Source organism: Indicator indicator, chromosome 22, assembly GCF_027791375.1.
Source record: "Indicator indicator isolate 239-I01 chromosome 22, UM_Iind_1.1, whole genome shotgun sequence".
Taxonomy (NCBI): Eukaryota; Metazoa; Chordata; class Aves; order Piciformes; family Indicatoridae; genus Indicator; species Indicator indicator.
Window position 1 is genome coordinate 7,654,621 of NC_072031.1, and position 16,269 is coordinate 7,670,889.

At 38.8% G+C, this 16,269-nt stretch overlaps 1 protein-coding gene across 2 annotated transcripts; it reads left to right on the top strand.

The window, feature by feature from the left end:
* The first annotated feature begins 222 nt into the window (after positions 1-222).
* RRN3 (RRN3 homolog, RNA polymerase I transcription factor) lies at positions 223-15,029 on the top strand. Of its 2 annotated transcripts, XM_054390922.1 has the most exons (17): positions 223-316; positions 807-863; positions 2,131-2,220; positions 2,306-2,435; positions 2,942-3,001; positions 4,094-4,157; positions 4,603-4,672; positions 6,277-6,375; positions 6,971-7,066; positions 7,541-7,676; positions 8,493-8,623; positions 9,736-9,866; positions 10,716-10,900; positions 11,411-11,519; positions 11,941-12,093; positions 13,015-13,102; positions 13,659-15,029. In XM_054390922.1, the coding sequence occupies exons 1-17, from the start codon at positions 224-226 to the stop codon at positions 13,815-13,817; spliced, it is 1,851 nt and encodes a 616-aa protein (XP_054246897.1). In that variant the 5' UTR covers position 223; the 3' UTR covers positions 13,818-15,029. The 2 variants fall into 2 exon arrangements, with proteins under 2 accessions (XP_054246897.1, XP_054246898.1); XM_054390923.1 differs by lacking the exon at positions 11,941-12,093.
* The last annotated feature ends 1,240 nt before the right edge of the window (positions 15,030-16,269 follow it).

Below are 16,269 nucleotides of genomic sequence, written 5' to 3' on the forward strand. Positions count from 1 at the left end.
GCGGGCGGCGCAGCGGGTAGCGTCGCCTGCTCCGCTAGCGGAGCGCGCGCTGCTGCCACCGCAAGGCAAGACGGGATGGCGGCGGGATCTCCCGGGGCCCGAGGGCGGGCGCGAGGGGTCGGGAGGGGGTGGACCACCCTTGGCCTTGCGCTGGGGAGAGGGCCGGTTGGGGCCCACCGGTGCTCATGCGGTTTCGCCTTCCTTCAGACGCAGGGCCGTAACCATGCTGGGAGGGGACGAGTTCATCAGCTCCCCGCCCAGGAAGACGGTGCGGTTCGGGGGGACTCTGACAGAGATCTTGCTGAAGTACGAAAAGGTGACTGCGGCTTTGCTTCTCCCGCCGTCGTGGTTCCGCTCCGGTGGCTCTTGGAGGCTGCGCGCGTTGCCGTGCGCTGGCTCTCGGTGTGCAACTCGGTGTGCAACTCGGTGTGCAACCTTGTTTCGTCTTGCACAAGACCATGTCTGAAAGCTTAGGGAAAAAAAACTGAAGGCAGACGAGTGCTGTGGGCTTGTGCCAGGGGCTCTTGCTGTGCAAGTGAAAAGCTTTCCCCTGTGAGTCGACCTGAGTGACGTTCTAGATGGACGTAGGTCTGGCTTACGCCGTGGGGTACGGGGTGATCTCAGCTGTCTAGAGGGATAGCAGCTGAAAATTACCTAGAGGCTTCGGTTGTCTGTGGAGAACAGCACTCTGTTGCTTCAGTCTTCCTTGAGATTTCTCTATTGTGTCTGCTCTTCATCTTGCTGTAGTGAAATGTGTTTTCTTTCTGGAAAAAATGTTATCTACTTATTTTTCTTTTTCCTCCTAGGGTGACACCACAGATTTTGAGTTGTTAAAGCATCAGCTGTCAGATCCAGACATAAAGGTAATAGTTTTGGTACTAAGGGGTCTGTAGATTTGAAGTTTGTCTGTCTGAGCAGAATTATCAGAGAAGTCATTCTGATGCTTATCCAAATCTTTTCTGTAAACATTTAGCTCATTTAATATTTTTTTTTCTATATGGAAACTGTCAGAATTAAAACTCAAAATGAAAAAAGGACATTTGTTTGGTTTTTACATGTATATTTCTTTCATGCAGGATTTTGATAAATCATGTGCTTACAGACTGCTCTAGAGTGGGAAACTTTTTGCTTGCTCACAGGGTCTGTCGTTGTTCCAGGTACCATCCTTCTGGGATTGGTTGATGTGTGATTTACAGATACTTCTGTAGATCAAACCATGGTTTCTGACTTTCACAGCCTTTAACTTACATGAATTTTTAACGTGCCCTGTTCTCAGTAAAAGCTTGTTTCATTAGGCAGTAAGATACAAATATATTTAATTGTTATATGCAGAAAAATTGTTTCACAGGTCTTCTGTATAGCTGTGAGTACCCACCACGTTTTTGGTCTTTTTTTTTTTTTTTAAAAAAAAAACTTAATTCAACCACAAAGCTGTGAGAAGAATGCTGCAGTAGGCATAATGCTATATGGATTTCCTTTTTTCTTTAAAGAGGATGTTTTGTGAGATACTTTGGTTTTAGCAAGCCTTGTGGAGTGTACAGGCAAAATCTCTGAAATTTTCTGGTAGCTTTGCTACTGTTTCAGTATGTCTCTTATTTCAAGACTTGAATGTCCATTTTGATTAACCTACAGCAAAAAGGAACACCACAAGCACTGAATGCTGTTCCTTGTGAGTAGGTTCTGTGTAAGGCCAGCATGTCTTGCTCAGTCTGTAACTTAAGCCTCCCAGGCAGGTTGTTAGAAGTTGCATTCAAGAACTGTCACTGAAGACAAATAGAAAAGAAATTCTTTATACATTAACGTGAAAATATTTTCCATTTGCAATCTTAAGCTTTGACTTTAAAGAATTTTGTTATTTTCTAGCAATAGGTAATACCGTTTGTTGGAATGGAGATGAGGAGAAAGTTCTTCACAGAGAGAGTGGTTGGCCATTGGAATGGGCTGCCCAGGGAGGTGGTGGAGTCACCATCCCTGGAGGTGTTCAAGAGGGGATTGGACGTGGCACTTGGTGCCATGGTTTAGATAGTCATGAGGTTTAGGGTGACAGGTTGGACTCGATGATCTTTGAGGTCTCTTCCAGCCTTCTTGATTCTATGATTCTATGATTCTATTTTCTCTGTTTGTTCTAAGGATGCCCAGATCATTAATTGGCTGCATGAATTTCGAGCTTCTGTTGCATATTTGACCAAAGAACTTGAACAACTGGTCAGCATTTTGCTGGTAAATATCTGTTTGTTACATGGGAAGATTAAGACTAGTACTCAAAACATCTTTCTTTGACATCTTGGTCTTTCCTTACTTTCAGAAGCTGCCGTGGTTGAGAAGAAGCCGAGAGGTAGTGGAGGAATATCTGGGCTTTCTTGGGAATCTAGTGTCAGCACAAACTGTCCATCTTAGGCCATGCCTCCGGATGATTGTATCCCAGTTTGTCCCCCGTAAGTTACTTCTCTCTTCATCTCCTTTGTTTTCTTATCACAATGTCTTCCCTGGATAAATTCTGTATAATTACAGTGTGTTACACAGTTAGTTAACTGGATTTGTTTTTTTTCCCTGTTATTACTCTCTTGACCTGAATAGCTGAATTGTGATACAGGTAGTTCTCTGTATGCAGATTTTGGACAACATGTTATAGTGGCCATAGATGGGTCCTCATACAGACCCCATTTATGAAGATATATTGGAAAGGATAAACTTTGTCAGTTTGTTATTACTAAAAGCCAAAAGCTGCAGTGAGGATTGTCAGATGTTCTCAAGAATCTCTTGGTTCTATGAATGAAACAAGTATTTTTCATGAGCTTCTGCTTATTTTAGAAAGTTTTGTGTATAATTTTGATGCTTTAGTCCTGATGAAGACTGTCATCCAGTGTGTTTGATTTGGCATTGAAACTGTTACTTGTGAGAATCGTACAGTTTTGACATAATAATCTCACTTTTTTGCTAGCTCGAATAACCATCAGAGAAGATGATGTGGATATTTCAGATTCTGATGATGATGATGAAAGTGAGTATAAGGGAAGCATGGCTTGTATATGCTGCTGTAATACCTCTACTAAAGAAGTGTACAATGTACCACTGCTCCTTTGTTAACAAAATTCATTTAGCTGAGTTAACATAAAACATGAAGGTACATCCTTAAATTCCCTGGTCAAAGACTTTCTTGTACTCCAGCCAGCGTTGCAGAGACCAACTCCATCTTTAAAAATATTGCAGTAGGTGCAGTACCTGTAGGAATACGGCTGAATGTACAGGAAAGCCTTCCCAGTTCTAAATTGTTTTGAAACAAAAGGAACTTAGGAGGTGTTTGTTTTCCATTTAATTTACTGCAGTAAAACTCAGTAGTTTGGTGAATCCTCAAGTCTTTTTTTTTTTTTTTCATTGTCTTCCTGAGGTAAGCTCAAATACAAACGATACAGATATCAAAAATGCCATACAATGGGAGTGTATATTGAGAAGACAAACGGGTAGCTAAATATCTTCCATGAATTTAATGTCTTCTTATTGCAAATGCTGGAATAAATTTCAGTTCTGCTTGGGATGATCCAACTACTCTTCAGCTCTTCTGACACTGGATTACAAAAGCCTGCTGTAGAAACCTCATTAGCTGTTAGTTTGATTTGTGTGAAAATGAGACCTAGTCTTTCAGTGGATTTTTATCTAGTTGCAGACTGAGGTTTAACATATCTTCTAAGTATTTGTATGGTGGAGTAAATTTTGGATTTCCAAGTTTAGCATTCAGTATGAGAGTGTATAACAACACCTCACAGGGAGGCTGGCAGTACATCCAGAGTTTATTGCTTGTGATGCCATGAATCTTATTTGGAATTACTTCTCATGCTTCTTTTGGTAGTAAAAAGCCAAAGCAATACACCCCCCAAAAAAGCCCATCAAACACAACCAACCAACCAAAAAAGTCCAACAAAAAACAACCAACAAACAACATTAAACAAACAAAAACATCCCAAGAACAAACATTTTGGCAAATGCCATTTCCTTGGTAATCTTTCAAATATTTAGTTGGTATGAATTATTTTTGCTGTTTCCTGATCTAGTCTTTGTAACCAAATTCATAAGAATACCTCTTTTCTTTCTCTAGACCTTTCTGACAACTTTAATACATGCCATAGAGCATTACAAACTGTTGCAACATACGTTCCTTCGTAAGTATATAATGCCCTGGGTTTATGTGCCTTTTCATTCCAGATTTAAAGCTTCTGAACTGATGAATTTTTTTTCTTAATTGGAAACATAATACTTAGTTTTGTTGCATGATTTTTCTTAATATTCACTAACTAGTGGAATGCTTTATCCAGTGGTGAAATTGCCATAGGCATCAGCACCTGAAAATTCTGTTAAAGGAAATAGGAAGTAGGAAAAGTTGTGTTTGTTGCAGGTGGCTTTTAAAAAGTCCATGGTGAAAGTTTGCTGCTTATTAACCTGTTCAGTTCAGATCCTTGCAAAAAAAAAGGATTTTACACCATTAATTGCCTTAAAATAAAATTACTGTGAAATAAGCTTATTCCAGTCTGTCTATAGAGTGCTGGGGCTTCAATGCTCTGTGGTAATAACCTGTAACTTTTGGGATTTGATTTGTGGTTTTTGTAGGACACCACAGTTTCTTATGCCGATACTTGTGGAAAACTTCCCTTTCATTAACAAATCAGAAAGAACTCTGGTAAGAGCTGTGAATATTTTTGTTTACTTTCCCTTGTTTTTTAATGTATAAGTATACTCTGTAGTGTAAGAACTGATTTGGTGGCATTGAATGCAGATTCCTGAGTGTTATTTAAAATTATTTGTGTATACATGAGTGTGTCTGCTTAGTATAAGGTTGTCCAAGCGTACTTGGCTCCTTGTGCATAAGCATTATGCTAGTCTTTAATGACATGACTGCATATCTTTTCCACAGGATTGCTTTCTTAATCAATGCACAAGATGGACCTCTTTGAGCATGAATCTCAGTGTTGTGTAGTAAGGAGATGGTAGGATTACCTGTCTCGTTTGTCAAAACTGGGAAGTGTCAGAACAGGAGATTTGATGGCTGGACAGGAAGCAGTGGCTGTTATTGGTGAAATCCAAGTTGCCAGTGGGATGTTTCATTACATTTCTGGTATAGTAGTTATGGGTAGTAAAAAACAAGCTGGCATCTTTCAGCAGATTACAGCTCTTGGGTGATCTTTATGTTTACTTGTTCCAACTTGCTATCTTGTCACTTTATTTTACAGAAAGGCAGAGCCCTCCTCCACTAACCAAGTTCATTTGGAACTCTGTTTTGAACTCATCAACTGCTGAAAAAAGTCCAAAGTTCTTTGTATACTTTGCCTTTTTAAAATTATTTTTAACTCCAAACAACTTTGGGCATCAATTCCCTGCCTATAAAATGAGAGGGATAATAGGTCTTATATGACGTTGAGGAGAACAGTTATTTATTGATTGATTCATTTAGTGCCTCAGGACCAGGTAGTGAAGAAATTCATAACAGTGTTTTCAGGGCAAGATTGAAGTCAAGTGTAATAAAAAACATGGTCCATGCATTGTTAAATATTTCCAATTTATGCAGTCTCATTAAACTATGTCCATTTAATGTGCTGAGCAGGCCAGATCATCTGTGGAAGAATCATATGTGGTCATGTAATTAAGGCTTGGCTTATAATGCATGTTCACAGAGACACTCTTGAGTGCTCCAATTAGGTAAAGTGCCATGTGTTATGTATTGACTTGACAGCTTTGCTGTGTGAATGCTGCAGTTACCTTTTGGACATATGTGTGTGCATGGATAGGTTCACAGCACACTCACAAAACCTGTCTGTTCAGCTGCTTGAATTGTAATCAGAATGACTCTGAGGACACTGACTTGTAGAATTCAGCGTTGCTGCCAGTGTGTTATAATAATCTGAAATAAAGATGGCTTTGGTCTCACTTCAAACAGTTCTACTAGAGCTGGTTCTAGATGTAGTAAGAAATATGTTTCTTGGTCTAGTTTTCCCAGGGAAGGTTTAGAGAAACTCCAGTGGAAACGACTAACTCTTTTATAGAATATTTATAGTTATTCTGGCTGAAGGTGGTTTGAAAAACAGTACATAAAGAAGTTAGTGATAATACATCTTAGCAAATGAAAGATGTTTGCCTTAGACATTAACTTACTCTATGCTGAATACAGACTGTTTAAACCTGTTTCTGGCTCTTCAGATAACAAGCAACTTGTTTCCTAAGAAGCCTGGGCAGAAATTAGGGTTTCAATTAATAATCTTATAGATATCAATTAATTTTGTGTTACAGGAATGTTATGTTCATAACCTGCTACGAGTTACGGTGTACCTTCCAACTCTAAGACTTCCAATTCTGGAGCTTATTATTGAAAAGCTGTTAAAGTTGGATGTAAGTTTGTCCTGTATCACCTTTTAAGGAAGTTTGTGTTAAAATACACAGAGCAGGAAATGAAATACCATTCAGTGTTGTGCTCAGCCAAGAGTATGTTGCAGTGGTGCTTGTGATCACGAGTATAAAAGCAACCAAATTTACATTCCATTTCCACTTAAGATATTGCCACACCTGAGGGTAGCTGTGTGAGGAGTACTGTTACACTGCAAGTGGAGTCTCTGTGCCAGAATCAGAATAACTGTTCCATGGTGGTCAGTGCTGATGTGCAGAGAATGTGCTTCTCTTTGCATGGTTGGTCTGTTCTATCAACACTTTGAAGGAAAAGGATGTGCAATCTTAAGGGCAAGAGGGGATAAATGAATTAAGATTTTTTTGAGAACCTCTGTATATAACAGCCTGCAGAAGGCTTATATTCTGGAGGTAAAGTTTTAACCAATTTGGAGGGGGGGGTATGTGCTACATACCTGTCATTCCATTTAAAAGTCTATAGTCAAGGGCAAAATCTAGTCTAGAACTTACTTGTCATTTCTTACATAAAAATAAAAAAGGTTTCATGGTCTTATAAAAATGAATTTCTTATTTGCAACTGTAGGTTAGCACTCCACAACAAGATATTGAAGATGCTGAAGAAACTGCAAATAACCCTGATAATGAAGAAAAATCTACAGAGGAGGGACTTTTTGATATGGTTTGCTATCTTGGTCTGCTACAAGGGTTTTTTGTAGATTTTCACTTTCAAAGGTGGTTATGAACTAAGTGCAGGAATATTGCTTTGTGACTTTGTTCTTACTGCACTGCACACAGCTCTTGAAACCTGAACAGCTGAACAAATGAGTAATGTGTTCTCTGGGGCTGTTGATTATATTCATGTAAATATCCAGCATAGGTGTAAGGAATCGATTTCCTGATGTAAAAACAAAATCAGCTGTACATAAAGCTAATTAAGGAGTTCCTGAGGGGGAATTAGTTTAGTTTACAAAACTTTGCTTACAGTAAGATGTGGATTAAGACACTGCTTTTTTTTTTCTGGAAAAAAAAAGAAGAAAAAAAAGGACAAATGTTCAGCATATCACTGGAGGAGAATCTTAGTTTCACTTTTCCCACGATTGCTGTCTTTCTGTTGTGTATATTAAAGCTGTGTGACTGCCATTGTATCTACCAGGAGGAAGATGAGGAAAGAAAAGGAGACAAAGCTGTCTCTTCCACGAGTGAGAGGATGGCCCATCCGCTTGCAGAGCGCCTGGATGTTTTGATGACCATCCTGTTTTCCTATATTAAAGACATCTGCCATGTGGGAGGTAAGAACACCTGAAGTATAACCAAATTTTTTGTTTTGCTAACACGTAGGAAAAAGATAAGAGGGGTTCTTGCTTTATGCTGCTGTGAAGCAGAGCCTTTAGCCTTTAGTGGCAGAATTCTGCTGGCAGCACAGCATAGTCATTGTTGCTGCCTCTGCCTGGTCTTATTGGCAGAGAATGCAGAGGTACATAGTTGGAGATGTCTTGGCTATATGTCACTGTATCCAAAGTGCCATTAGAGGATGTAACAGAAAATAGGGGTTTGGTTTTTCCATTGTGCTACAAAACTTACGGGTTATCAGAAGTCTGCTGTATTCCTTTGACTATTAAGAATTACAGGTCCTTCCAGTATCACAAGGTCTGGAAGTAGATTAAAACAATGTCACTGAGTTGGACTTGCTACAGCTAGGCTTAGTGTTAAAGGATAACACCTAAAAGAAATGTCTTACACTGACATTTATTGAAGGTTTGAATTCTTAGATATATATATTGAAAACAGAACATGTAGAAACCATTTTGTTGTATCTTCCTCACAAGTCAGGTAACTTATTTCTTAGTGTTTTCTTTGGCCTCTTAACATGATTGCAAAGTTTGCATGTCTGCCAGTTTTGTACGTGTGTGCATGCAGACATTCTCCATAGGTACCACAAAAAGCAGTAGAACTCAACTCCTGTAAGGTCTCATTATGACTATGTTTTAGATGTCAGATAAACCAAGAAGTCAGCTTGACTTTATGGATTTCTTACTAGTTTAGAAAGTTGCCACTTTTGCATCCCCCTGAAATGCTTTTTTTGTTCTGTTTTCCTGTTTGTATAGGCAAGCTTGATATCAACAGAACAAAGGATTTGTATCGGGATCTGGTTTCTGTTTTTGACAAGCTCATTTTACCAACCCATGCTTCTTGTCATGTACAGTACTTCATGTTTTACATCTGTAGCTTTAAGTTGGTGAGTAGAAGCTCTTTTTAAAAGGCAGTGTCTTCTGTCATTACTAATTCTTCATTTTGGCTCTCTTTTTTACAAAAAATAGTTGTTCCCTGCTGTAGTTCTGGTCTGGAGATAGTATAGCAGGACTCATTAGTATCTTTGCTTTCTTTTCAAGTTTTTCTTTCTGTGATTGCTCTTCTCATGTTCATAAACTGCAAGCTAGTGGAATCTAAGCTGGTGTGAAGGACTTTGGTTAATGGGTCTTTTCTACAGGAATCAGTAGGACCCTTGAACTCAAGATGCAGTGTACCAGCAAGTCTCATCAGTGTCCCAAAACTAACTTACAGATACTGTGTTAGCTCCTCAGTTTGAAAATTGTCTGCTGTTTGTTCCCCCAGTCAACAAACTCCTGTTCTTCCTCTTCCCATCTAACAATAAGAGCAGGCATGATTTTTTCATAGGAGTACCTGAAGATGCAGTTAAGCTGATACTGTGTCTCTGACAGCAGTAAACAGTGGATATGTTGGAAAGACTGTAGGGTGAGCATGTTGTGCTTTGCTAAAATACCCTCTCAGCCTCCAGCAGCAGTTCAGTAACGTCCTGAGCCAAAGTGATGATCTATCATGGTAACAGCCCATGGTGGACAATTTAAGGGGAAGATACCATATTATGCTTTTTGTACTTGTGAATTTTTGGCACCGTGGACTTCGGTGGCAAAAAGTTCCACATTAAAACCATTTACGGTGAAGAATCGCTTTTGTTTGTCTAAATTCCCTCTTCCTGCTGTTTTCATTTGATGTCCTTGATCTCTTTTGCTACAAGAGACAGTGAACAGTCATTTCATGTTTGCCTTCTTACTGCTCTTTTTTTAAAGCACTTCCAGTGTATCTGTTCCTGACTATTTCTTACAATTCTGGTTCCATTTATTTTTTACAACTAAGTACAAAGACAGGAGTGTTCTTCCACCATGTGTAGGAATGGTTGCTTACTACAGTTATGGGTAGATGATTTTTTTTTTTAATTATTTTTTATGGTTTGGTTGTGGAAATTATGGGAATTGAGTGTTAGGAATCTATTACTTAAACAGTATCATGAGCATAACAACTCATGATTGCTCTGTGTCTTTTTTCCAGGGGTTGGCTGAGGCATTTTTAGACCATCTTTGGAAAAAACTGCATGATCCAAACAATCCTTCGGTGATCAGACAGACTGCTGGGAGTTACATTGGCAGCTTTTTGGCAAGAGCTAAATTTATTCCAGTTGTGTAAGTTGTTTTGATATATATGAACAAATAAAGCAATCTGTGATGATAGCTGAGGTTAGGTGCAGAATTCACAGCACGCACACGCAGTGCTGATCTTCTGTTCCCACTGCTTTGCCAATGATCCTAAGGCAATAAATAGTCTTGTCTGTCTTTTCTACAATACTGTTTCAGTATTGCCTTGAAGTTTCCAGGAAGGAAATGCAGATTAATGATTGCTGGGACTCATGGCTTGCTGTATAAGGCTTTCCCTTATCGAGAAGCACTGACCATGGGTAGGCCTGTTTGACTTCAGGCAGAGTCACGGATGCCAGTGTGTCTGATGTTCAGAAGCAGATATTTTTAATGCCTGATGTTAGGCATTTTATGTAGATTCTAGGGCAGGGAAGTCAAGAGTTCTATTATTTTGAAACAGATGGATTAAAATAATTCAGCAGATGGGTGAAAACGTCTTCTTTGTAGCTACACATGCTGTATTTTCATGCTGTTTAGGGTGGGCTCAGTGATTTTTAATGTTGAACTTAATTTTATACTGTAATTACATGTTGAATATGGGAGGCATCTGTCTGTACTTCCTGTAGACCAGAAATCTAATTGTCTGCTGTAGGCTTCACATGCAACCTGCATTCATGGGTTCGTCTCTTCCAGCACTTTGTGCTTTCACTGAGTTATTTTATGTGGAGATAGAAAGCTCATAATAAAACCTCCTTTTTTACAATGAGGTTTTCTTACTAATGTCTTTATAACCATGCTGATGCTTGAATACTTCTTTAGAGTATTTTCTACACCATTTCAGGTGTAGAAATTAAATGCTGTTTTTATATTCCTTTCCCCCCTTCCCCTCCATTATAGCACTGTAAAAGCATGTCTGGATCTTCTGGTGAACTGGTTGCATAAATACATTGATAATCAGGATACAGGGGCTAATGCTTACTGTGATGTAGCTCTCCATGGGCCATTTTATTCTACATGTCAGGCGGCGTTCTACACCCTTATTTTCCGTCATAAGCAACTTTTGGATGGAAATTTGAGGAAAGGTGAGTATGTTCAGTTTGCATGGCATTTGGATTCTTTTGCAAGTTTTATTGTTTTGTTTTTGTAATGGGTCAATTTAGTCAAGTATCTGATGGCAAGTTTATGTTGTTGTGCTCTGAATAAAATGTGATGCCTACTAAGCTAAATGATCTTCCCCCTCCCCTCCACTATTGAAAATAATGCCAATAACTCCTCGGCATTGATACCTGTCCCCACGTATTGAACATGCTTGAATCTGCCTTGGTGACTGTGCCTATGTTAGTCCCTGTAATGGGTGTGCAAGTGTAGTGTCTGTGTTAAAAGGATCCCTTTGCCCCGGCAGGTTGCCATTATTTAGAGTAGCTTTTGTGCTAAACAAGCCATGGGCTAGATCTCCACTGTAAGAAAGCACCCTAGGATGTGCTTCTGTGGCAGTGTGCAGAGTGCAGGCTGGTCAGACTGCGAATTCTTAGAAATTAACTTCATCTTGCACAGCATATAACTCATATTTGTCAACTGTTCTTATTTTCAAGGTCTGTCATACCTACAGAGTTTAAATTTTGAGCGTATTGTCATGTGTCAGCTAAACCCCCTGAAGATTTGTATACCCTCTATTGTGAACTTGTTTGCTGCCATTACCAGGTACCTACTCTTCTCAGTTTCAGCTTGATAAAGATTTAGTGTGTGTTTCTAAAAACAGCACAGTATTTAGACAATGGGTTTTGTTAGGGACAGTGTGGAGTATTATCTAAGACAACACATGTAACACTGAGCTGTTCGAGGTGGGATAAGCTTATTTCTGGTTCAGTTTCAATGAAGTCCTGCAGTAGTATGATACTGATGGCCTTGTTTTGGAGCCAATAGGATTCTACCTGGAGTGAAGCTTAGAACAGTGTAGAGGAAGAGAATAGGCTTCTTACCTTTTGACTATCAAAACTCCTAATATTAGTTAGCAAATGGAAGGTAGAAATGGTATTTGTTAAAAAATAATTTGATATTGTAATACCATCTGAAACTGCTGCTTTTGGTGTACTAGAAATGCTTATTTTTACCTTTTTAAAAGGAAATACCAGTTGGTGTTCTGCTACACAATTATTGAGAGGAACAACAGGCAGTTTATACCAGTTGTTCGGAGTGGCACTGGGGGTGACCTTGTGCAGACGTGCACTAATCCACTTGACAGTTTCTTCCCCTTTGATCCCTACATTCTCAAAAGGTATAGTTCAAACAACTCACTTCTGCCTTGTAGAAAAGGATGAACTAAAACTGTAAGAAACTACTCTCGTTTCTGTATTTCACTTACTGCCCTGACCTTTAGTCCGTTTCTTGTTGCAAATTTTAACCAGAGATTGTCAAAGGTTTGAACTGTGACATAGTGGTGAAGAAGGAACAAGACCCAGTTTCCTTGAAAGTCTATTTAAATGTGTTTGGTGGCTTTTCTTTCAATTCCCTTGTTTTAAGCAGTCTCTAAAAAACCAAATTGGCTTAATACATATTTTGTTGGAGCTGTGGTGGTGTGTCATTTTTTTGTTGTTGTCTGGTTTGGCTTTTTTGCACCTTGAGTGAAGAAGCTTCTTGATTTAAGACTTCAGTTTATTTCAAGTATCTTGCTTTATAACAAAGAGTGAATTATTTGTGGCTCTTCAAAGTGTCCAGCACTTATGATGCTTTAATTGCTTTTTAATATTAGAGGGCAGCATTGTGGCTTTTTTTTTTTTTTTCAGTCTCTTAAAAGGTACATTTCTTATAAATTATTAATATCAGTAATGATATTAACTATCACTATAATATACACTGGTATAACTAGATAACATTAATAAGTTATTGTTGTTTTACAATATTATATAAGCAAATTATGTCTATTGCTGAATGTACAGTAGCTGTTAAAAATAGCTAGGAATTAGGAGATCTGACTGTATCACAATGCCTCCAGTAAACAATTATAATTGATAACTATAAGCAAAATAAAATTATTTCTTTGTGGGATTAAATCAGATTATAGGGGGATTAATTGAATGTTTGTAAAACCCAGCAGCACTGTCAAATGCTAAGCATTTTAAGTTGTATTGTTAAAATTAAATGCATAGGACTTGTAGTAAATAACTCAACTCATACTGTGTTTTAATAACTCTTTCAGATCAAAGAAGACCATTGATCCTTTTTATCAGTTTTGGGAAGAGCTGAGTGCTGAAGATCTGGAGAATCTGAAGAAACCCATTAAAAAGGTAATCTCTTCTCAGCAAAATGCAGTTCAGCTTTTGCCAAATCTCCATCAGCTGCTTTTGCAGGATATAATTTTTTTTTGTAGACATGAAAACATCAAACATTTCGAAGAAACTGTGACTGAAATTAGGAAGCTTTAGGGATTGTTACCACCCTTGCTTTGAGAACATTTCCCTTTTCTGCAGAAGAGTTTGGCAGCACAGGGCCACTGTGGGTGCTTGTGAACTCTCTAAACATGGATGTGGTGTTGACTGGGAAATCCACTTGGTAGAAAGGATTTTAATTCTCTTGCCTTCCAGGTAGTTGTGATAATTGTAGCACAACTCAACCCCTGAATTAGGTTCCTCTAAATCTCCTATGCAGCCTGTTGACTGTTTCACAGAAGGATGTCCTGCATCTTTCTTAGAGCATTTTGATTGGCAGGTTTGATTATTGCAGCATTTAAGGATTTATTTTAGAAATAACCTTTTTGGTCCTAGCATGCATTGCTTCTGTCAGATCTCTAATAGAGACCTGGAGTAGCTTTCTGCTCTTACTGATTCTTTTAAATTTACACAGGGTACTTCTGAAGATGAGGATGATGACTTTTTGAGAGGAGAAACCCCTCAAAATGATGGTGTGATCGGAATTGCTCCAAATTCTTATGAGTCAAACACCCGGAGCCCAGTGAGCAGCATTGGCTCCCCTTCAGACTGTTTTGTGCTGTACCCTCAGTGACATGGAAAATCAGAAGTGAAAAGGTTGAAAATTGTGTGCAATGTTTTGCTCTGAAAAGAGACCTTAGCTCAACTTTCCAAACTGGCAAATGTTTAAGTAACTACGGTTAAGAGAATTATTGTTTCTTAATCATCAGATTTCTACAGATATGTTATGATGAACTCATATGTTGCTAGAAAAGCTTAGAGAATAAATAGGGTGATACTTTACAAATTTCACATTGAAATGGTTTTTATGACTTGGAAGGATTTTTTAAATTATTTTTCCTGACTGTTTACTAATGTTTCTTTAGGTTTTATATACCAGGGGTGAAGTTCTGTTCTTTCTTCTTACCACTTTGAGTGGAGACCAGAATTCCATTGCAAGTATTTCAATCTGTACTCTGATGACTGGTTTTGAGTTGGTTTCAAAGTAGTATTTTGATCCCACGTTGGGGAAGCCATGAATTGAGTCTGACAGTGATTCTTTTGCACACACCTCTTAAATTTTTCCTGTCTGTAGAACAATATTTGGTAAAGCCACTTGATAGAGGACAGTGCATTCAGACGATAATGCAGCATTATTGCTCCTTACATCTGTAGCTGACACAACTTTCCCAGCTATGGAAGTTCAGACTTGTAAAGGTGATGGTTGTTGGAAGTGTTGAGAATGATGGAGTAGCTGAATGTATGATTTGTAAGATAGTTTTCTTTGGGTGCTTGTGAAGCGCTCTGAGACAGGTATTTATTTTCAGGATATGAAGTTTATATGTGAATGATGAAAATACAAAAAAATAATCTTCCCTCATTGAAAGGGAGTGATGGTGTCATTGATGTTTTTGTGTTGTCCATGTGTCAGTGTAGAGTTTCTCTGCATAGATTTCTTGTCTTCTTTTCATGTTTGCTGGCTTCTAGATTTGAGTAAGAATATAAATTGTGGGGGGAAAAAATTTTGTGCAACATTTAGTTGAAAACTTTATGCATTTGGAACTAAACTCTAATTGTCCTTTTTTGGAATCTGAACATGAAGGCTTTTAAGACAACATTGTTATTCAGGTTGATGCAAGCAGTGCAAAAAACACCTTTCAAAAAACCACATCTCTGTGTAACTATTGATCTGTCTGTGTAGTTCAGCTTCTCAAAGTTAGGCTGTTTGCTCTGACTGACTGCAAAAATGAGTTTTTGGAATGATACTACAAAATGCTTCAGTGGATCTATTCATCATTAGATAAATTGAGACGACAGGGTTTTGTTTTTAATTTTAGTTCTCTCTGCTGTTGATCCTGAGTAATAAACAAAACAATAGATTTCCATTTGAAATAATTGCTTTCTCACTTGGCATGTGTGGAATAACTGCTCAGCTTACTGTGGGATAGGTGTGTAGGTTGATTTAATGCACTGTGGGAGAAAGGTTGAGATGCTTACAGCCAAGACATGTTTCTGTTACCTCTGGGAATAAAGATCTACAGAGCTGGCCTGCCAAGCAGCTGAAGGGAGGGAGCTTTATGAAGATAAGATGGCAGCATTTCAGCTAAAACTAATGAAGCAAGGCTAAACCAACAAGAATGTGCAGCCTCAAAGCGTATTTGGAAGGCTAGAGTGCTGGAGCGAAGACCTTGGCTTCCTTAACTGCAGTTTTAATATTGACATTGACACCCTTCAGTAAGATAATGAGCCAAATGGGAGTCCACGCTAAACATACATGTCTGTGGTACTCAACTCCCAACCCAAATCATGCTGAACACTACCTGCAAGGCAGAGACAGCTGGGGTTAGGGAAAATGCTCTCTGGGAGGAAATACTGTTAGAAAATGAGGCTGTGTAAAAATTTTCCAAGCTGTAATTCCAGGTGTGTAACTCAGGAACTTCCATATCTAATGAAAAAAGCAAAAGAAGAAAGACCTAAGTGATGAGAAAAATGCCACTAAAAATATACAAACTTGGGCTATCTGTGCTGAAGTTGGAGAGAGCTGATGTTTATATATTAAAGGGACTTGCTTAAAACACAGATTCAATGGGGAACTGCACAGTGTTTCTGTAACCTCTTCTGGGATAGATGCGATCTGCTGAGAGTGATTGCAGACAGGTAAGCTGGCAGGTGCTGGCATTTTGCTAGACTTTGTTCTTGGTATTTACAGTATTGGTATTAACAGTATCGAGATTATATTGTCTTTCACCCTCTGAATCAGCATATGTTCTGAGAAAGTTCCTGCTCTAAATGGTGTCAGAATCGGGTTGGAAAGATACAGCTAGGGAACTGTTTTTGCTATGCGGTGGCTGTGAGCAGTTTGCGGTGCCTGGCTGTGCTTTCCCTGTGGAGTGAATTTAACTCCGCGGCTCCCGCGGTCTTTTTTTACTGGTCGTGCACGGGAGGAAAAATCCCTGGTCCTTAAGGAGAAACATGTCTTGAAAATTCAGTTTTGTGGTTGTTGAGGTGGGTTTCTTTGTAAATTTGGGCTTTCTCATATTTGTGGT